At 37.1% G+C, this 21514-nt stretch overlaps 3 protein-coding genes across 10 annotated transcripts; 2 read left to right on the top strand and 1 right to left on the bottom strand.

The window, feature by feature from the left end:
• The first annotated feature begins 2075 nt into the window (after positions 1-2075).
• LOC126584637 (G-type lectin S-receptor-like serine/threonine-protein kinase At4g27290) lies at positions 2076-6443 on the top strand. Of its 6 annotated transcripts, none has more exons than XM_050248965.1 (9): positions 2076-2576; positions 2751-2793; positions 2970-4178; positions 4428-4580; positions 4678-4808; positions 4930-5140; positions 5333-5570; positions 5654-5804; positions 5976-6443. In XM_050248965.1, exons 2-9 carry the CDS (start codon positions 2787-2789, stop codon positions 6282-6284), a joined length of 2409 nt encoding a protein of 802 aa, XP_050104922.1. In that variant the 5' UTR covers positions 2076-2576; positions 2751-2786; the 3' UTR covers positions 6285-6443. The 6 variants fall into 6 exon arrangements, with proteins under 6 accessions (XP_050104922.1, XP_050104919.1, XP_050104918.1 ...); XM_050248962.1 differs by having other exon boundaries at positions 2955-4178; XM_050248961.1 differs by having other exon boundaries at positions 2751-4178.
• Positions 6444-6981: 538 nt separating this feature from the next.
• Positions 6982-19096, top strand: LOC126584639 (uncharacterized). Of its 3 annotated transcripts, XM_050248968.1 has the most exons (6): positions 6982-8976; positions 9040-14056; positions 14146-14320; positions 15641-15677; positions 16577-17677; positions 18125-19096. In XM_050248968.1, the coding sequence occupies exons 5-6, from the start codon at positions 16633-16635 to the stop codon at positions 18499-18501; spliced, it is 1422 nt and encodes a 473-aa protein (XP_050104925.1). In that variant the 5' UTR covers positions 6982-8976; positions 9040-14056; positions 14146-14320; positions 15641-15677; positions 16577-16632; the 3' UTR covers positions 18502-19096. The 3 variants fall into 3 exon arrangements, with proteins under 3 accessions (XP_050104925.1, XP_050104924.1, XP_050104923.1); XM_050248967.1 differs by lacking the exons at positions 6982-8976; positions 9040-14056; positions 14146-14320 and having other exon boundaries at positions 15530-15677; positions 18125-18509; positions 18624-19096; XM_050248966.1 differs by lacking the exons at positions 6982-8976; positions 9040-14056; positions 14146-14320 and having other exon boundaries at positions 15530-15677.
• A 95-nt stretch (positions 19097-19191) lies between these two features.
• On the bottom strand, positions 19192-21412 carry LOC126584643 (protein Iojap, chloroplastic-like). The gene is made up of 5 exons (XM_050248979.1): positions 21076-21412; positions 20649-20775; positions 20362-20500; positions 20165-20253; positions 19192-19674 (listed from the first exon to the last, which is right to left on the bottom strand). The coding sequence occupies exons 1-5, from the start codon at positions 21322-21324 to the stop codon at positions 19553-19555; spliced, it is 726 nt and encodes a 241-aa protein (XP_050104936.1). The 5' UTR covers positions 21325-21412; the 3' UTR covers positions 19192-19552.
• Between the last annotated feature and the right edge of the window lie 102 nt (positions 21413-21514).

The following is a 21514-nucleotide window of genomic DNA, read 5'->3' as shown; positions in this document are numbered from 1 at the left end:
TATATTAGAAAAGAATTTTAAAATTTAAAACAATTGGAAAATAAAATAATAAGAGATTTTTTTTAATACATCGATATTTTTACACTAAGGGGAGAGAGAGTTCGACTAAACCAGACAATGAGCAACCTAATTTGGTATCAAATTTGTAATTCATGAGATTCGAACTTAAAACCTCACACTTCTAAGTAAAGAGATACCACCCTATTGTAGTACCGAATGAAAAATAATAACAGAATCTAAAAAAAAAAAAAAAAGGTCAAAATACGGAAGAATCGTGCCAAGGACATATCAGTCCCAAGGTTGCCTCCATGACCGATTTTTTTTTTTTTTTAAATTTTTTTAAAATTATTTATTAAAGTTTGTACATTGTATCGATTTGGGTACCCCTCCATGTTCTTCGAGATGTGAAACCCTGCACCACCAAATCACAAATCAAAACTAGGGTTTAATCGACCTAGAAATCAAAATCCCCAAATCCCAACACCTCACAAATTATAGTAAGAGTTTTAACATAATGTTTTATAATATTGACATAAAAATTAACGTTTGATTGTGAGATGATAGAGAGTCTATGGAGAGTCACACTTTAAACAAGTCTCTTTAGCATGTCTCATTTCTAATTTACCTAGCTTTAGAGGACTATCCATAATTATTTGTAACAAACGAGGCTTTATGGTTAATTTACCAAACTACTTTTTTTTTTTTTTGTACAAACGATATTATCTACATACTAAGGAATTTGGTGAACGTAGCCTTAAAATGAACTATTAATAATGTGGTTCATGGTTTAGTACTTTGATTTCTGGTGAGGAAGTTGGTAATAACACTAGATCGTCGTATAAGTAGGCTCCCAGACTACTTGATTAATGGTTTGGTACTTTGATTTCTGGTCATTCTTTTTGGTTTCTGCTCACTTTCCAACAGACGCTATTGGGCTCTTAATCCACTCTTGCTAAAGGAGGATCCAACCACGAATCTTGAAGGGCCAATGTTCTATGGAAACTATTTACCCCCACTATTCTTCCCTAGGGCCCAAATGATATACTTATGAAATGGGTCCTTAACTAATTGGAAATTGAATACAGGTGTACAAGTAATCTTAACCGCAGTCAATATGTGTGTATTGAAACATGAACTTGTTCGAAAGTATTTTTAAAATAACTGAAAACGTAGAGAAAATATTTTTGAGTTTCAAATCACTTTAAAATGTTTACTGCAAGAAGCGCCAGTTATGTGCTTCTTGCAGGAAACACTTCTGTTTTTTCATGATTCACTTGCATTTGTATTAGAAATTGGTTCAAAAAATAATTTGACCAAAAAAGCTTTTAGTCATTTTAAAAACATTTTCAAGCAAGCCTTATATAGATATGGTTTCTGGTCAAGTTGCCTAGGCTTATACAGCAAAGTTTAGAGGCTGATAAAAACAAATTATTACCAAATTAATGCTACAATTATCTTCTGAGCATTACTGAAAGTCAAATAGTTAGTCAACCCTTAAACAAAATGGCAAATTTGGTATGGTTCATCAGTGCGTTTATGATTTCGTGTTCATCAGTGCGTTTATGATTTCGTGGACTTTTCAACAAATACAAGTCAAGCCGTCCACAGAAACACACATGCATATAATATATACTATATATTTTTGTATGGAAAATGATCCTCGCCGGATTCATTTTCTGAGGATCTTAAGGATCTCATGATCAGAACTGTTCATCGTATATTGTGCAGTCAGAAATCATTTTAAAATTTAAAATTAAATATAAATAGTATCTAACAAAAACAGACCGCACGATGTACGATGAACGGATGCGATCACAGGATCCCTAGCATTCCTAGGAAAAGTATCCAACGAAGATCTTTTTCCTTTTTGTATCACCATGTGAATAGGAATTGCAGATGACGTTTTGACGCGGTGTTGAAAAGTAATAAGCAATCATGCATATGCATTCCCGGAGATCTTGTACGAGTTCAATTCTACTGACTTCTCCCTTCCCTAATAACTAACTATTTATTCCACTAATGCTGTCGCTCTGCTAAAAAGTAATAGGAATTGTGTAGAAATATTAGTCTTATGTTTGTGAAAACGTGAATGGGACTTAATTCCAGTTAATTCACATCACATGTATACAAAGAAAAATCTCAATTAAGATATGCTTACATCTTCTGCTGCCCATCCTCATCACTAGTGCTGCAACATTTTCCACAGCATATAAGGTCAACACAACAAGAACATTTGCGTCCATGGAGATGGTGAGACCATAGTCTCAGATGGTGGCACCTTTGAGCTTGGTTTATTAAGTCGCGGTGCTTTGTAAAACCGCTACGTTGGGATATGGTACAAGAAGATACCAGTTATGACGTTGTTTGTGTAGCTAACAGGTCATTCGCCGTTCTGAAGTTCACCAACCCCGAAATTCTTGTCCTTGTCAACCAGAACAACACAGTTTGGTCCTCCAACACATCAAGACCTACACAAAATCCAGCGGCACGACTTTTTGATTCGGGAAATGTTGTGATACATGGTCATACTGTTACCCTGGTGCTACGATGCATGAACACGGAACCGTCGGGCTACGGTAACATCATTCTTTGACTGAATCCAAACCTACTTCGACAATTTTCTCAGTTTCACGTTGGAGAACAATTTGTTTTCCTTCGGAATACGCCCAATTATTCAACAATATTGAAGGAAGTCAAAAATAATTATTCGACAGTATTGAAGGAAGTCTAAAATAATTGGTTTTTTGCAGGAAAAGGAATTCATGTTATTTGAATAAGGCCTTCAAATGACAGGTAAAAATGCATATCACACATGTGGGAGGAAGGGTATAGAGGGACAATTGAGGTCTTTAATATTCAGTGATTTCCCATGAATTTAATGGAAAATCCATTGAAAGCTTCAACTAAGATGTGCTTGCTTCTTTTCTACTCTTCTTTGCTGCTCATCATCGCAGCGGTATTCTCCGCAGCCGATGACGCCACAAGCACATTTCAGTCCATTGCAGATGGTGAGACCATAGTCTCAGATGGTGGCACCTTTGAGCTTGGTTTTTTCAGTCCCGGTGCTTTGAAAAACCGCTACGTTGGGATATGGTACAAGAAGATATCTGTTACAACCATTGTATGGGTTGCCAACAGAGACACACCCCTCACCGATTCATCCGGCGTTCTGAAGGTCACCAACCCCGGACTTCTTGTCCTTCTCAGTCACAATATGAGCACAGTTTGGTCCTCCAACACATCGAGAACTGCACAGAATCCAGTGGCACGTCTTTTGGATTCGGGTAATCTTGTCGTCATAGATGGGAGTGATGTTGACCCTGAGAATTATATGTGGCAAAGTTTTGACTACCCTGGCGATACATTCTTACCAGGTGCAAAGCTTGGTAGGAATACAGTTACAGGCTTCAATTGGCATTTTAGTTCATGGAAAAGTCCTCAGGATCCTTCTCATGGAAATTATACATATCAACTTGGTCCCAAAGGATATGCAGAAAAATTTGTGAGGGAAGGTTCAGTCATAAAATTTCGGTCTGGACCATGGACTGGAGTCCATTTCCAGTTCAGTGGAACGCCTCAGTTAAATACAAACCCCATATACACATACAGTCTTGTTTCTGAGCCTGATGAAATTTACTATAGTTACAAGCTTCACAACAACTCTATCCTTTCGAGGGTGGTGTTAACTTCAGATGGAATTGTGCGGCGCTACACATGGATTGATAGAACCAAAGGTTGGCTGCTTCAACTAATAGCACAAATTGATAACTGTGACAACTATGCATTATGTGGTGTATATGGTGCATGTAACATTGAAAAGGCCCCGGTATGTAGCTGCTTGAAAGGATTTAAACCAAAGTATCCTAAAGAATGGGATTTGGTGGATTGGTCTAATGGCTGTGTGAGAAATGCTCCGCTGAATTGCAGTGGAGACGTGTTCATACAGTACTCGGGGATCAAATTGCCTAGCACAGAACAGTCCTGGCATAACAGAAGCATGAACCTCAAGGAATGTGAGATGGTGTGCACAAAGAACTGCTCCTGCACAGCTTATACAAATTTGGATATCCGGGATGGAGGAAGCGGGTGCTTGATGTGGTACGGTGATCTGATTGACATAAGATACTTTGCTGAAAACGGGCAAGACATTTATATAAGAATGGCCGCTTCAGAACTAGGTATGGAAAAAACAATTTATGGTGATTATGCATTTATCATATGCTCGAAAGAAAGTCAAGACATAACGAAGTGAAATGTTGTACTAATTCCAACAGTTAGAACTTTGAATTTTGACACAATTAGCAAATTCTTCTCTTAGAATTCTCACAAACTAGCAATGATTCGTTGGATGACAGACAATATAATCTTTTTTATTTATTACTCTCCGACTCATTAAATTTTTCTGTCATCAAAATCATCATTCCTAGATCATGAAGACGATACAAAGATCAACGCTCAATACTCTGAATCCAATGTGAAGAAAATGAGGATCATAGTAACCAGTATCGTGTTGTCTACTGGACTGCTGATCCTGGGCCTTGCCCTGCTCTATGTTTGGAAGAAGAAGTGTAAAAAAGATGGTAAGCTATTTGACTCTCTACTCTTCTGCCCCTCAGTTTTCTAAGCTAGGTAGTATAGTTCCATGTTAAATGATTTACTTCACTACGTACTTTGCAGGAAAACTGAGGTCCAACCAAAAGGAAGACCTAGAGTTACCATTATTTGACTTAAGTGATGTCGTTTGTGCTACTAGTGATTTTTCAAACCACAATAAGCTTGGAGAAGGTGGTTTCGGATCTGTCTTTAAGGTGAAATCACAGTCCTCGCTACAATTAGCTTGACATTTCAGCATGTCGCTTTGGTCAGGAGTAACAGATACAAGTAGGGAGTAGAATGGATTTTGATTTGATACGATCTGATGAATTTCAGGGTACATTGAAAGATGGACAAGAAATAGCTGTGAAAAGGCTCTCCAAACATTCGAGACAAGGACTCAATGAGTTCAAGAATGAGGTTACACATATTGCCAAACTTCAGCACCGGAATCTAGTGAAGCTTCTAGGATGCTGCATTCAAGAAGACGAGATGATGCTGATCTACGAGTTCATGCCTAATAAAAGCTTAGACTTCTTTATTTTCGGTATCACTACTCAAGAACCTTATACATTACTTCACTTAAGTTTCTAATCACCTCGTACTTTGTAAACTTACTTCTGATCCTTTGGAGGTTGGCTGCATAAGGGAAGGGAAGGGAAAGGGATCGTGCAAGATAACAAAGTTGATTTTGTTAGAATAACAGATTTTTTTTTTTAACAACTATGCGACCTTGCAGATCAAAGAAAAAGCATCTTACTAGATTGGCCTAAGCGTTTTGACATTATTAATGGGATTGCTCGGGGGCTCCTCTATCTTCATCAAGATTCTAGATTGAGAGTAATTCATCGAGATCTCAAAGCCGGTAACATTCTATTGGATGGTGAGTTTAATGCAAAAATTTCAGACTTTGGCCTGGCAAGAAGTTTTGGAGGAAATGAAACTACGGCTAAGACGAAGAAAGTGGTTGGAACATAGTAAGTATTGTAAAAGATCTATTACAGTCTACATAGTACATACCTTGCTTATAAAAGGTAGTTTTTGACACATTGGTTTGCAGTGGTTACATGTCCCCAGAATACGCCATCGATGGGTGCTACTCGATAAAATCCGACGTCTATAGCTTTGGTGTTATGGTGCTCGAGATAGTGAATGGGAAGAGGAACAGAGGATTTTCTCATCCAGGCCACAACTTCAACCTGCTAGGACATGTAAGTGTCAATATCAATGTATAGTATTTCTTCGAATGTGACACTGATGTAAAAAATGGATTCGATTCCACTTAAAAATGTAAAATGTGGTTCATCTAGCATTATGTTATGTCTTTACTTGTTTTGTATGCTTCTATTTATTTAGTAAAATTGATGGTTGCGATCTTTTAGGCATGGAATTTATACACAGAAGGCATGTCTATTGAACTGCTTGATACATCAGTAGGAGACTCTAGTAATCAACATGAAGTTCTGCGATTAATCCATGTGGGTCTTTTATGTGTGCAACGAAATCCGGAAGATAGGCCAAGTATGCTAGCTGCAGTTCTGATGTTGAGTGGTGAAAGTGCATTGCCTCAACCTCAAAAACCTGGTTTTTATAGTGAAAGGGATCTAGATGACAACAATGTTGATCCTTGTGCAAACGAGGTTACATTTTCAGCTAATGAAGTCAGTTTTTCACTACTCGAGGCTCGATAGTTGTTATTCATGTTCTGTTTGTATCATCTTAAAATGTCCTATTAATTTGAGTTTCTTGAGTATTCTCTGTGTAAGATTGTAAGCATGAGTATGAATATGTGAACTTAGTTAAAGGATTAAAGACTGAATAGGAAGTCTTGTTGAGATTGGATTTGTGAATCCATATAGGTGCTGAATTGCTATTTCATAAGAATTGTTTTTCTATATGGATTTTAATAGGGAAATCCTTATGGAATAAGGTTAGGATTATATAGTATATATATATGGTGGCCTCTGCTCTCACAGTGTGCTAAATTCTAGACTAAGACCTATTATTAGCTAAAAGCCTTTGAACACTGAAGAGAGGAGAAGGTGCGCTGTGATTTTCTACAGAGATCAGACATGGCAATCGGTTCAAGTTCATCTGCAAGTATGGTTTTCTTCATGTATTGTTTGCTGAGTTATGGTCATGTGTTTTGATCACTGTGATTCATGTTGCTAGATCTTGGTTCTATGTTTAGTCTAACATGTGGTATCAGAGTCAAGTTTATAAATTTATGAATTCTGTAATCAAAACCGATAGGTTCAGATAGCATGGATGATATTTAAAAATTAAAATTAAAATTTGTTGCGGGTTTGGGGACTCAAACCCTAGGTCTTTTGTCATAAGGGTTTTCGAATCAAAACCTTAAATAAATAAATAAATTACTGTTAGATTTAAAGAAAAGTCTATGCGTAAGGGTTTCCTCTCCATTTGGGGCCTTTCGATTAAGATCACCATTCATCAAAATATGCTTCTTGGTAAAGATTACTTCATGCAATATGATCGATTTGGATGACTATTCCGCTGCGTTGTTTTTTAAAATAGGATCTATGAGAGGTATGTTTGATGAATTGAAAATTTTGTTATTGTCTGCTTGATGTTTCGATACAAGGATTGAGTCTACAAATTCTGTTAAATCTTAAAACTATATGAATTAAATCCGTTTAAACTTTTGATTAGTGATCTTAGACCATGAGTTACTCAAACTTGTATTCATCTGCAGTAACTTTGTTATTTGCAAATACTAATGCTCATCTGTGTTTTCTGTTAAACAATGGAAAATGGTTACCATGCATGAGACATGTATTGGATGTCTGTTGTTGCATACTTTGTTATTGATGAGTTAATTTTTCTATGTGTGCTTATCAACAATATGTTGCTAAGTCTATATGTATGAATCATTGATGCGAATTATGATGTGCAAACTGCAAAGGAAATCAGGAACGTAACTAGTTCATGTTTGTGATTTCATCTGCAGCATCTGCAATATCTCTCAAGACCTTAAACTTAGCAAATATTCCAATTCTCACTGGAGGGAGTAATTACAAGAAATGGAGGAGAGAAATAGGGCTATTATTGACCATCAATGAGTATGATATAGCTATTGATACTCCAAGACCAGTGATCACAGATCAAAGTACTAGAGCAGAAAAGGTTGATTATGAAAGATAGACAAAAGCCAACAAAGTTGCACTTTTAATCCTTGAAAGTGGGATGACTAACACGGTTCGAGGAGGGATTAAAAGACATGAGTTGGCTGCAGAATACCTGAGTGCAATTGAGAAGAAATTCAAGGAATCTGAGAAGGCTGAGATCAGTCAACACATGTCATTCTTAACAACCTACAAAATTGACAATGCTGGTTCAATTAGAGACCACATAATGAAGATGACTCATGCTGCAGAAAAGTTAAACTCTATAGAAGTTAACATTGGTGAAAAGCAGTTGGTCTTCATGATCCTTCAAGCCCTCCCAAACAAGTATTCTCAATTAAAGGTGTCATACAACACTCAAGGCAAGAGTTGGGATGTAGATGAGCTAATTGCTCAGTGTGTTCAAGAAGAAACTCGACAAAGGCAAGAAAAGGCAAGGATACTGAAATTGTGAATTTCATGCAAGGAAGGAAATGAAGGAAGTTCAACAATTCTGGATTTAATCCAGGTAAGAGCTTTAAGCACCCTAAGCCTTCTGATAAGACTGCTATATCTGCTAAGGTATTTGAAACTTCTAGAGGATCTAACAATCTTTAAACCAAAAGTGAAAAATGTTGCTAACTCAAATGTTTTTTCAGCAAAACTAGAGGTCATTTAAGAAAAGATTGTGAACTGTTTAAAGACTACTTAAAGGCTAATGGAAAGGAGATAGTTAATGTATGTGTAGAGTCAAACTTAATTGAGGTTCCATTTAACTCTTGGTGGTTCGATACTGGTTGCACAGTTCACATAACTAACTCAATGCATGGTTTTCAAAAACAAAAGGATGCCAGTTTTAACTGTTTTAATGTCTTTGTGGGGGAAGGGACAAAAGTTGCAGTCAAAGCTATTGGATTAGTAAGCTTAAAATCAAATTATGGTTTCATTTTACAACTAAGTGATGTCCTATATGTGCCAAAGATGAGAAGAAACTTAATTTCAGCCTCTAAACATGTCAAAAATGGTTTTTCTTTCCTAGGGGATGATGAATGTTTGAAATTTTTTATGAAGAACAGTTTTGATTTTATTTTGGGGACTGCTCGGTTAGTTGAAAGCTTATGGCAGTTAGAGTGTAGTGTTGTTCTTAATGAGAATCATGCACTACATACAAGTACAAAGAGAATGTTAAACATTGACACTTCTTACACCCCTTGGCAAAAGAGATTAGGTCACATATCAAAAGAAAGAATCACTAAAGGTCGTACCCAGTGCACAAGGCTCCCGCTTTACGCAGGGTCTGGGAGAGGTGAATGTCGGCTAGCCTTACCCCCATTTTTGATCCCTCCATTAAATTTTGAAATTGCAACTGATTGTGTGGATTGTTTCAAAGGAAAACTAACAAGTTTTCGAAAATTTGAAGCCAAAAGAAGCAAAAATTTACTTGAGATTATTCATACTGATATTTATGGTCCTTTCCCAACTAAAACCATTTGTGGAAACAGTTACTTTGTTAATTTCATTGATGACTTTTCAAGATTTAGTTATCCCTACTTAATAAGTGAAAAGTCAGCTGCTCTTAAATGTTTCACAATCTTTAAAACTGAGGTAGAAAAATAGTTAAACAAATCCATTAAGATTGTTAGATCGGATAGGGGTGGAGAATATTTTGGCAGGTACATCGAGTCTGGACAACAGAAAGTCCCTTTTGCCCTCTATCTTGAAGAACAAGGAATCGTGGCTCAATACACAACTCCTGGTACACCACAACAAAATGGAGTATCAGAAAGAAGGAACAAAACACTGATTGGCATGGTGAGGAGCATGATGTCAAGGTCCAGGTTGCCTAGTTTCCTCTAGGGTGAGACTTTAAAGACTGCCAATTACATATTAAATCGAGTCCTGAGCAAATCAATGTCAACCACCCCTTTTGAAGCATGGTATGGGAGATTACCGAGTTTTGGCCATTTTCACATTTGGGGTAGCAAGGCAGAAGCTAGGTTCTACAACCCAGAGGAAAGAAAACTGAGTCATGTTATTTCATAGGCTACTCAGAGAAATCAAAGGGGTTCAAGTTCTATTGTGCACAATCTCATACAAGAATCAAAGAAACACACAATGCAAGGTTTTTTGAAGATCAAGATGTATCAGATTTTACTATTGAAAATTTCATATTTGAAGAATTAGAGTAGTCATCAAATGAAACATCCTTAATTGATCACTGCCCTGCGTTAGTATACTATCAAGCCACAGATCAACATGTTGAGGCTGACTACAATAAGGATCCTGACCAAGTAATGGAACAACCAGAAGTGACTGAAATTGAGCATGAACCAAGTCAACATGGCACTGAACTGATTGACAGTGCATTGCAAAATGATTGTATTCAAGTGCAACCCCAAATCAGAAAATCCACAAAAACCAGAAAACCTGCAATTCCAAGCGATTTCCAATGCCATCTCCAAGAAACTGACTATAATATTGGAGATATTGATGATCCTATGACTTATTCACAAGCCATGAAGAGCTCACAGTCAAATTTGTGAAACAATGAGATGAAAGAGGAACTGGAATCAATGTATAAGAATCAGGTTTGGTTATTGGTGGAACCTAAATCTGATAAAAGGCCTATATGATGCAAGTGGGTCTATAAGACTAAGAGGGATGCACATGGACAAATTGAAAGGTATAAAGCTCGATTGGTTGCTAAAGGGTTCACTCAAAGAGAAGGAATTGACTACAATGATACCTTTTCACCCGTGTCCTCAAAAGATTCATTGAGACTCATTATGGCTATAACCGCACACTATGATCTAGAGTTACATCAAATGGATGTAAAAACAGCTTTTCTCAATGGGGATCTTCAAGAAGACATTTATATGGTTCAACCCCCTGGATTTATTGAAAGTGGGAAGGAGAATATGGTTTTTAAATTAAAGTAGTCGATCTATGGTCTCAAACAAGCATCTAGACAATGGTACTTAAAGTTTGATCAAGTGATCACATCTGATGGTTTTGTTGAGAATAAACTTGATGATTGCATCTACCTAAAGTTCAGAGGGTTGCAGTTCGTAATCTTAGTTCTATATGTTGATGATATATTACTTGCAAATTTGAGCATTCAGTTGTTAAAAGAGACAAAAGTATTGCTCAGTGCAAATTTCAAAATGAAGGACCTTGGTGAAGCACATTTTGTTCTAGGCATTGAAATTGCTAGAGACAGAAACATAAAGTTATTGGGACTTTCTCAGAAAGCCTACATTGAATTTTTTTTTTACTAGGTTCAACATGGAAAGCTGCAATGGTTGCCATGTTCCAGTGTACAAAGGGGATCGTTTATCAAAGGAACAATGTCCTAGAACTGATTTCGAAGTCAAGAAGATGTCTGAGAAACCATATGCTTCATTAGTTGGAAGCTTAATGTATGCAAATGTTTGTATAAGACCTGACATTGCATATATAGTAGGAATTTAGGGTAGATTTCAATCTAATCCAGTGGAAGCTCACTGAAGTGCTGCCAAGAAAGTTCTAAGATATCTACAACAAACCAAGGGCTATATGCTTGTGTATGGTAGAAAAGAAGAACTTGAATTGAAAGGGTACACATATTCTGACTTGGCGGGAGATTTAGATGACAAAAAATCAACCAGTGTATATGTATTTCTGTTTGGTGGAGGTGCAGTGTCTTGGAAGAGTGCCAAGCAAACTATCATTGCGACTTCTATTATGGAGGCAGAGTTTGTGGCATGTTTTGAAGGAATGAAGCAAGGAGTATGGTTAAAGAATTTTGTGGCAGAATTAAGGATTGTAAAATCAATACAGAAGCCTTTAACAATGTATTGTGACAATAATTCTGCAATTTTCTTTACTAAGAACAACAAAAGAACTTTTGCTTCGAGGTTGATGGATGTCAAGTTTCTAAAAGCAAGGGAGAAAGTCAAGCAAGGAACCATTGATGTGCAGCATATCAGTACGAGTTTAATGGTTGCTGATCCTTTGACCAAGGCCTTGGCTGTTGGTATTTTTAAGTTGCAAATCTCTAGAATGGGCGTGCTTGAGTCTCGTGATTAGTGGGAGTAGCGTTTTATCAAAGGCTTTTGTGTCAGAAGTGCTGCTATTGTGAAGTTCAAAGAGCTAGTATAGCAGTGATACTCTTCTCGTTAAGTTAGTTTTCTGGTTCAGTTTGCTTTATTTACAGTTAGTATAATTGTAAGCTAGTTGTATTCAAAGATTCAATTTTTGTAATTGTTTGATTTGATATATATATATATATATATGTGTGTGTGTGTGTGTGTGTGTGTGTGTGTGTGTGTGTGTGTGTGTGTGTGTGTGATTTTGGATTCAGTTGATGCCTTAAGGAATCTTTGTGATTTGACTTAGGTAGTTGTTTTGAATTCATGAGAATTGCATACAGACAGTTTATTGACTGTGATGAACTTGATTGTTTTGAATTAAGTTAAGAAATAGTGGGAATGGATATTTAAGTCCACTGAGTTTCAGTTTGATCATAATGTTATGAGGTGCAGATTGGACATAAGTGATCTAAGAGCGCCGGTTGCATAATGGTTGTGACAGTGAGTTTTCAGATTCTGTGTTTTGAAATGCATAGGTAGATTGTTTATGATGTTGCTCAAAAGGCTTAGTGATCACCCTATTGTAGTCTTAATCGAACTAGTTTCTTGGTTTATACTTGCTTAAGTGGGAGAATGTAAGATTGTAAGCATGAGTATGAATATGTGAACTTAGTTAAAGGATTAAAGACTGAATAGTAAGTCTTGTTGAGATTGGATTTGTGAATCCATATCGGTGCTGAATTGCTATTTCATAAGAATTGTTTTTCTATATGGATTTTAATAGGGAAATCCTTATGGAATAAGGTTAGGATTATATAGTATATATATGGTGGCCTCTGCTCTCACAGTGTATGCTAAATTCTAGACTAAGACCTATTATTAGTTAAAAGCCTTTGAACACTAAAGAGAGGAGAAGGTGCGCTGTGATTTTCTGCAGAGATCAGACATGGCAACCGGTTCAAGTTCATCTGTAGGTATGGTTTTCTTCATGTATTGTTTGCTGAGTTATGGTCATGTGTTTTGATCATTGTGATTCATGTTGCTAGATCTTGGTTCTATGTTTAGTCTAACACTTTGATCATACAACTTCTTGCTTTACATATGCCTTACTCTGATATAGGCGGCGACTCATTTGAATTTGAATTGTAGAGAAAAATTAGTTATCATTTATAGATTCCGATTGGATAAGATTATATATTTGAATCACTTATTCAGATTCGACAGGTTTACTGCATTCTAATGTTTACTAAAATACTAGATTGAGCTTTTTTTTCTTTGGTACAACTTAATTAAACACGGTGAAAAACAACCTACAACATAAAAAAAACACTGAGGCAAACTGACAGCAAGGGAAACAAGGTGGCAAAAAACCACCACACTCAGCAACCAAGAACAACCCAAAGCATAAGCAACAACAAACAAGAAACAGAGAGATTCCGAGAAAGCAGAACTTCGTTGTTACCTGCAGGAAACCTAAACATTGACAAAGAAAGTCTGCAGGGAACGGTAGACACAATGGCATAAAAATGGAAGTAGCATCCCTGGAATCATTCTGAAAATTTCTGCCGCAATGCGAACAAAAAGTCAATGAGAGGGTACCAAATTAATCAATTACATTTGTATGTAGTTACGTACTGACATGCAATAAAAAAAATCACGTGAAGAGAGAGGTAGACGCAATGGGACATACAACCGGTTACAAGACATATTCTCTCCCACCCGAGATACTCATGTTGATACTTCGTTTTTTGATATTTGTATATTAAAGTCAAATGTGGGGGTTCATCTCTTCCTCTAATTTTTCAACTCACAATTAACTTGAATTACAAGAATTGAAGAGGAGAGAAAACGATGCTGATACTTACAACACAACCAATCAAAGCATGTAAGTTTCCTTTGAGCTGAGGGAACTAGATGACCACATATGAATTGAGATATTTTCTACTAGACGAACATCGTTCTTTGACTGAATCCAAACCTACTTCTGATTGAAGACAGTTTTCTCAGTTTCACATTGGAGAACCTTACACATTACTTCACTTAAGTATCCTAAAACAGTAATAGAAAGTCTAGATTCTTTGCGTATAAAAATGGTTTTTTGACACATTGATTTGCAGCGGTTACATGTCTTCAGAATATGCAATTGATGGTTTCTGCTCTATAAAGTTCAACGTCTTTAGCTTTGGTGTTTTGGTGCTAGAGATAGTGATTGGGAGCAGAAATAGAGAATTCTCTCATCTAGTCTTCAACCTCAACCTTCTCGGACATGTAAGTATGACAGTATTAGATGTCAAGTTAAAATCTCTTATCTCTCGATTATGGTGCTTGTACAGAGCAGACTAGTTTTTGTGTTTTAGGCATGGATGCTACATACATAAGGCAAGCCTCTCGAACTGCTTGATACATCGGTAGAGGAATCCATCACTCTGCATGAAGTTGTACGAACAACGCAAATGGGTATTTTATGCATGTAGCTGAATCCGGAAGATACGTCGAGCATGTCAGCTGCAGTTCTAATGTTGGGTGGTGAAGGTGCATTTCCTCAACCTCAAAAACCTAGTTTTTACAGTGAAAGGGATCTGACTGAACTCAAAGCCGGTCATTTTTCACTATTTCACCATTGAAGGCTTGATAAAATATGGGAACTGATTTATGCACATTTAGCCCTCTTTATTTTTGTTCATTGATTTCTTATAACTTTGGGAAGACAAGAAATAAACTTGAGTGTGTAGAAAAAGAAAAAAAAAATGAAGAAATCACTTCTCCAAATTATAATCGGGGTTGATGCATATAACTTGTTAGATTGGAACACAAATAATATATAATTGTACACAAAACTTCTTAATACTGTTCATAAAGTACTACATTAACAAAAAGGTCTGAAATTTTGAGAAATTAATAAATAAATGAATCAAATTTTAATCCCTTTTTTCAGCAAAAAGGCAGATGGCAGTTTCACTAATACTTATCAGAAAGACATAAGACGTAATTCTAACAAAGCATTTTCCATTGGACAAAGAAAAACAAAGCAAGCTCTTTCCATAAATTTCTCCAACTTTTGATCCGAAAGTGTTTTGGGAAAGACATAAGATATTAGTGAGCTGGTTTGAAAATGATTCTAAAATGACTGAAAGAATTTTTGAAAAATGCATACAAAAGATTATATTCACATACCCTAAATTACTTATTCCATACTTTCTAAATTTTTTAATACTTTCTACACACTATTAACACTTGATAGAAAAATATTAAAAAATTAAAAGGATGTGATGGAAATAATTTGGACTGAGTGAATATAATCTCCCAATACATATTTGGGTTGGGTTTTATAAAAAACTTGAAGTGTTTCATGCAAGAAATACTAGAAAGTACTTCAGGTGCTTTTTCATAATTCACTTAAATTTTTACTACGGATTAGTCCCAAAAATATTTTCATAATTCACTTAACTTTTTATTAAGAATTAGTTCCAAAAATATTTTTTTAATTCACCTGCATTTTCATTAGCCATTATAGAAACACATCCAAACAAGTTGGTAAAGATTAGCATCGTCACTTGGTGAGAAGACATTTGACAAACAAAAATGCTACTCTTACCTTTATTAAAGTAATGATACAAATAGGTAGTAAGCGTAACATTATTCTTGACAAAGTCTTGCCTTTCGGTCAGTTGTATATCCAAAATTTCCACGTCATCACCAAGTTTTGGTTGTCGTCCTCCATCAAGGGTAAATGTGGCAATCCACCATCATCAATGTGAAGTAGGAAAAAAAAAAACCAGCACTGTGTTGTGTGTTCCTCTCTTCGCTTTCCCTTTTGTAAAACCCTAATCTTCTCCTGAATTTAACTTTCAGGGTTGCCTGGCTTCTGCACCATTTCCTACCAATACAGGTCAGTTCTCTCTCTCTGTATTTGTTTTGAGAATTAAAGGAAACAAAGTGGTGCACTTTTGCCCACTTTTTGGATTGAATTAGTTGATGGGTAACTGTAATTGAAGCTAAATTTGGATTGCAAGTTGTTGCCAATTGGTCTTATGGGCTCTCGTCGCTTATGATTTGTTTGTTTGAAGATTGGGTAGCAAAGCAAAACAATTTTTGAAACAGACTCAACTTTTAACGGTTGGATAAGTCTTAATGGAGACAGTAATTTTTCGTTGGAGACAATATGCTCAAAAGAAATAAGGTTGCTAGGTTGTTCTAGTGCTTGAAAGGGTGTTTCCGTTCGAGGCTGTAGCATGTATGCTTCATTTTGCAGCAGCAACAGCGCTTTACGCAATTTAAAAATTTTCGTATCAGACAGTCTTTGCCTTTTCCACACTGTTAATTTGTGTTGAGTTATGACATTGTAGCCGATACTGGTATCGCTTCAATTTTTTTACTGTTGAGCTTTGTTAGCACCCTGGCATGCATATGTAAATGTTTGAAAATGTATATTAAAAAGAAAAGTTTTTGCGTTGGTTGCTCTTACTAGTTATTGGAAAAAGTTGATTTATCCATACACTGGTCATTGTCAAATGTCCCCTCGTCATGCAACATACCGTAGATTTGCATTTCAAGTGTACATATACAACCAATTGTTGATCACCATCACTATTTTTTATAAGGATCTTAGGAGAGCACTTTTTCTTGACAAAATGTTCATGCATGTACGCAGTACTATGTACTTATGTATTTGTATGTATTTATTTAGTAAATGTGCATTCTTTAAAATACGTAGATGGCTCATTTTTTATGAATGATTATGCTGTTTTCAGTTTATTAATTGAGTTATGGCAATGGTAACCTGTGCAGTGGATTGCTACATACCTCTCTTCAAAATCAGTTAGCAAGTATACCCAAAAGGTTTCATGGCAGGTAATGGTCTGCCATCTCTGGGTCGTGTGAAACTAGCTGATTTGGCTCCTGCTGAAGGCCTTCCATCAGATTCTTACAAACTATCTGTTTCAACTTTGTCACAATCACTAGCTCAGTATTCTGCTGCCATCATTCAGTTTCCAGTGAGTGATGGGGCTCTTTTGAGGTCGGGTTTAGATTCGGCTCACCTCTACTTCCACCAGAAAGCATCATACCCAGCTGCCGATATGGTTAATAATAATGACCCTCGTGACTGGTGCAAGACTTCCGGTTATAATGCAGATCCCCAATTGTGGCTGGAAACCTATGATTACAGACCTGGACTCACTCCTTTAGAGCCCAACAACACAATGGAATTTCCTCCAGCAGGTGTACCAGATATATTTTCAATGCTTGCAAAGGCAGCTAAGGATATATTGGACGCAATCAGCTTCTATTTGAACTTGAGGAGCTCTCCATTTACTGAAGTACTTGATAATGTTCCCTTAAGAAATCAGGAAATATCTTCTTCAGTATTATCTGTCTGCTGTCATGCAATGCCTTCATTTCAGGGCGCACAACACCATAATTTTACGACCCAAGAGGATGGCCAGTTGGTTATGTTTTCTGACCATGAGCATCAAGTTGACAAAAGCTTGATATCTCTTGTCAAGTCAGACAAGGCCGGTCTACACATAAAGGACTTTCAGGGTCGTTGGGTTCTTGTGGATGGAGATCTCGGTCCTCAAGAAGCTATTGTTTACCCCGGACTTGCACTCTATCAGGCAACTGCAGGATATGTCAACCCAGCACTACAGAGAACAGAGCCTACTAATACACAGAGTAACTTGTTTGGGCGATGTTCCTTGGCATTTAAACTCATGCCGAAACCCATGACCAGTCTCAGTTGTTCAGAGATGAGAGCTGCTGGTCATGGGGTCGAACCTCAGTTCCAGCTTCCAGTAGCGGTTGATGACTTTATGCAGAGATCTCACCCCACCGATCAACTCTTTAACAGACTCAGTTTTCAAAGTTTCAATTTTCTTGCAGCACAAGATGGTATGCTGCATTTAATCTTCTTTACCATTGTCTGCTTGTTTACATACTGTAAATTGATTTAATGAATTCAGTTTTTTTAATGACAGCTTTCTATGACTAGGATTGGTTTTACTGAGAGAAGCACATGCACACACCAAAAATAAGTTTAACAAGTGAATTTGGCTTAGTCTTACGGTGTTGTATGATCAAGATTCACTGAATGTATATGCTAAATTAAGTGAAACTCTTGATAATTTGATAGGCTCTGTTTTCATTTGAATTGGAAAATCATCAACTACTCAATAGTTTTTGCATTTCTGTTGTCATAAACAAGGATCTTCAATCTAGAATTATCATCTAAAACTACATAATAGTTTGTGCATTGGATTGCACGTGTTCTATGTGTGAGTATCTCTTAGTGAGAAGTTTTTAACAGCAGGTCCTTGGATCGATGAAATGCTGGTACAGGATCTGTGAAGCCTTTGTTGAGGAGGAGAAAGAGTGAAAGAACCAAACCTCTGCCGCCTTCCAAGAGATTACGGGTCGAGGCCCAGAGAGTCCTGAAGGAAAGGGTTCAAGACATTGCAGACAAGAAGGGAATCAAGCTGAGGTTCTGCAACCTGAAGGAGTGTGAGAGTCACATTCAGGCACTTGATAGCCCATGTGCCAATATAAGATTGGAGATCGGGTGGCCGCATGGAGTGCCATTTGTTCATCCCCATGATCTCCCAAACAAGGCAAAGATCGGTTTCCTTGAAGCCTATGAACCTGGTTGGACTGCTACTCATGATATGGAGTTAAGTCTAACTGAACCTGGACAAGCCGGCCAGTCAACACTCGGTTAATTGTAATTGTAAGTCCTGTTCAAGTAATCAAGTAAAAAATTTCGTATCTGAATAACCAAGCATACTTGCGTATTTATAGGTCATGGGCAATTTTTTTTCCTTTTATTTTTTTTTTTCTGCAGGACTCGTATGGTGCTAACTTCAATACATGACCACCCAGAAGCGTGTGGTCCAACTTCGCATGTGATGCTCATAGGATGACAATCATGACTCATACTTCCCATACTAAGTTTTCGGTTTGTATAGACATTTTTGAGAAAAGATTTAGTCCTTCACTTCAGTAGTTGACAAAGTGAACGCCATGGATTTGGAACCTTCATCTCCTTTTTGTATCAGTTGTACTCAACTCTGAGATGGGTATCGGGAGCAATAGGATCAGAAAAGAGCTGAATGAAACATGGATAGGAGAGTGGATTTTGGAAAGATAGTTGCACCTCTCATATGGTGTAAGTTTTGATGCTGTAATACACTTGTTATCGAATTTCGAATGCTTTCCGCTGCTGGGTTATAGACTAATAAAGAGATGTTCATTAATTAATCTTGTACTCTTTTATGCTGTTGTGCTAATGAATATTTAAGGCATGCCTTTTCTTCATATGGTTTATGAAAACCCAACCAAGTTTTCATTAGTTTATACAGTTGTGTGCAGCATAAGGAGATCTCGACATCCAAAGTGTGGCAAAATTACCATAAGGAAGAACAGATGACGATGCAACTTATATTTCGCAGTTAATAATACAGACACCTAACAGTTTTTCAAGATTCTAAACATAATCGCTCATGGCGGGTGCATATACCAGCGTCGAGTCCTATTTATGCCCTGAGGAAACAGAAGCACTTCTTAGAACCCTAACTTGAACGTAAAGTTGCATTAATTGGCATCCAAGTAACCGGGCTGAGCCGGGAAACCTTGTTCAGTAACCTTCAGTACTCTGCAAGTGGGATAGTAGATCAAGAGCCCAAACCCGGCAGAGGTTTAGAGATCTGCAGTAGCCATCCGATGCATCCACAGCACTAAGTTTGAATTTGCAGCGTAAATGCAAGGCCTTTCTCAGCCTCGAAAAGGTGACTGGTTCTCAAAGGGCAATTCAACGGGCGTTGCATTAGCGTAGAATTCTTCCAAGTTGTAGAAAGCTCGCTGTGGTGGAAGAAATATATGAATAACAACATCACCTGAATTAAGACACGAGTGAAGCCTTCTGTGTTAGATACAACACTCCTTAAAGAAGAATTTGGCAGCAAATTTAACGATTTCTAGGAAGACACAGCAACCCCTCCCGCGTTTCCAACTGAATCACGAGACCCCTAATGGTTAGTCCCATAATTGTGCAAATACGTCTCAAGACGCCAAAATAATGACCAGAAAACAACCTTTCGGGTGTCTTATGACTAAAAAATTAAGCTTCCAACAGACCGATACTACAAATACAGATGCAAGAAAAAGAACTTCAGAAGAATGAGGTTGAAATTCACAAAGCGGAGGAACATTTGAAGAAAGTTTTCACAAACTTAATCTAAAATCTACTTGAATTATACACTTACAGAAAAAACTTTAACGGACTACGAACCAATATTGATATCAAGTTTCATCTGAATAAGTCAAAGGGGTCTCTAAGAAAAGCTATAGCCGGCTTTCACTACAATGTGAAGGAACGATACTCACCAAAGTCCAACAGGGTCCATGAGTTGGGTTTTGAGTCCCCAGATGGAACTCTTCCATACTTTTCCTCAGCCATATCTCTTATCCTGGACCTAAATTGCAGCATAAATGCATATCAAATATTTCTTCCAAGCTTGTCTGATAATTTATCATGCAAATCAAACATAAACATTCATAAATTTAAACTTCGAAGCACATACGCAATTGCATCACTTTGCGGACGAGAAAATGCCGTGGCAATGATAAAAAACCGAGTCCAATATACAAGAGGCTTCACAAATAGGACCTTTATATCTCCTGCTTTTACGTCATTTGCTACATTGGCCATTGCAACAGCAACTAGATAGATTGCAGGAGGACATCATTAACAAGTTTCATAACGCGAGAGATTATAATACATGAAGAAAGAATCTTTATATCAGGCGCCCGTGTAACATTAAGGCCAAAACAAAGGATCTAGCTCAGATTCAATGTGATGTGAGCTTACATGACAAGGTTTCAGCATCATCATCAAGCTCTGTGCTAGGAGACTTCCTGTCATTGCTACTATATACCACCTTTCCATATTTATCAAACAAGTCATCAAACATATCGTCCGTATCTTCGCTTACATTCTGCAATGTCCCATTGATTCAGCTATAAGCATTCAAGGTTCAAAATGACACAACATAAATCACAGAAGTTTACAAATATCCTTGCAATTTTTACCTCTTTTGTCATAAAAACATGACAATATACAAAACAATACAAGGGAAAAAATCTTATGAAAAGTTTGAACATTTAGAAGATAAGCTTCAAAAAAATCAAAACTTTTTCATAAATATGTTCATTTATTAGCAAAAATTATACAAAATTCAAAACCCAAAACGTAGCTCCCATGGATTTGGACAAATCCGAAAAACGAAATTTCATACCGGAGTGAAACTATCTTCAGCTTCCTTGGCGCGAGCCAAACGTAATCTTGGCAATTCCCTTGACTTCAAAGTTAGGTTCTTGCTTCTGGGCACTTGCCAAAAGCACCGGCAGTGCAAGCACTTATGAGGAAAAAGCGCGGTGGGACTTTGACAGAGCTTAGGTTGAAGACGACCTAGCTTCTGGAGGTCGTCGGAGAACCGGTATCCGGCGCCAGCTCCGGCGAGAGACAGAGTAATGAGAACCGACATTTTTGGTGTTTTGGTTTGGTACGGTTGCAAAGATATTTGAAGATGAGAGAGAATATACTCACGAGATGGATATCACCAGCAGCAAGCAATGGTCATCAAATCATATATTCGGGTTGTTGGGCTCGGTCTGGCTACATCCTCCTGTCTGGCCCAGTCTTTTTTCTTTATTTATTTCTTTTTGGTGAATTTG

This window comes from Malus sylvestris, chromosome 10 (assembly GCF_916048215.2).
Source record: "Malus sylvestris chromosome 10, drMalSylv7.2, whole genome shotgun sequence".
NCBI lineage: Eukaryota > Viridiplantae > Streptophyta > Magnoliopsida > Rosales > Rosaceae > Malus > Malus sylvestris.
The sequence above is the reverse complement of the archived record's forward strand: the minus strand, read 5'-3'. Positions and strand labels throughout refer to the sequence as shown.

Coding starts and splice junctions, on each gene's coding strand:
- LOC126584637 (XM_050248961.1), top strand. CDS start 2,870: ATGAATTTAATGGAAAATCCATTGAAAGCTTCAACTAAGATGTGCTTG. Junction 4,581..4,677: donor GAAGAAGTGTAAAAAAGATG/GTAAGCTATTTG, acceptor CGTACTTTGCAG/GAAAACTGAGGTCCAACCAA. Junction 5,571..5,653: donor AAGAAAGTGGTTGGAACATA/GTAAGTATTGTA, acceptor ATTGGTTTGCAG/TGGTTACATGTCCCCAGAAT.
- LOC126584639 (XM_050248968.1), top strand. CDS start 16,633: ATGGCAGGTAATGGTCTGCCATCTCTGGGTCGTGTGAAACTAGCTGAT. Junction 17,678..18,124: donor TTTTCTTGCAGCACAAGATG/GTATGCTGCATT, acceptor ATGCTGGTACAG/GATCTGTGAAGCCTTTGTTG.
- LOC126584643 (XM_050248979.1), bottom strand. CDS start 21,324: ATGTCGGTTCTCATTACTCTGTCTCTCGCCGGAGCTGGCGCCGGATAC. Junction 20,254..20,361: donor CCGCAAAGTGATGCAATTGC/GTATGTGCTTCG, acceptor GCTGCAATTTAG/GTCCAGGATAAGAGATATGG. Junction 19,675..20,164: donor ATGGACCCTGTTGGACTTTG/GTGAGTATCGTT, acceptor GTCTTAATTCAG/GTGATGTTGTTATTCATATA.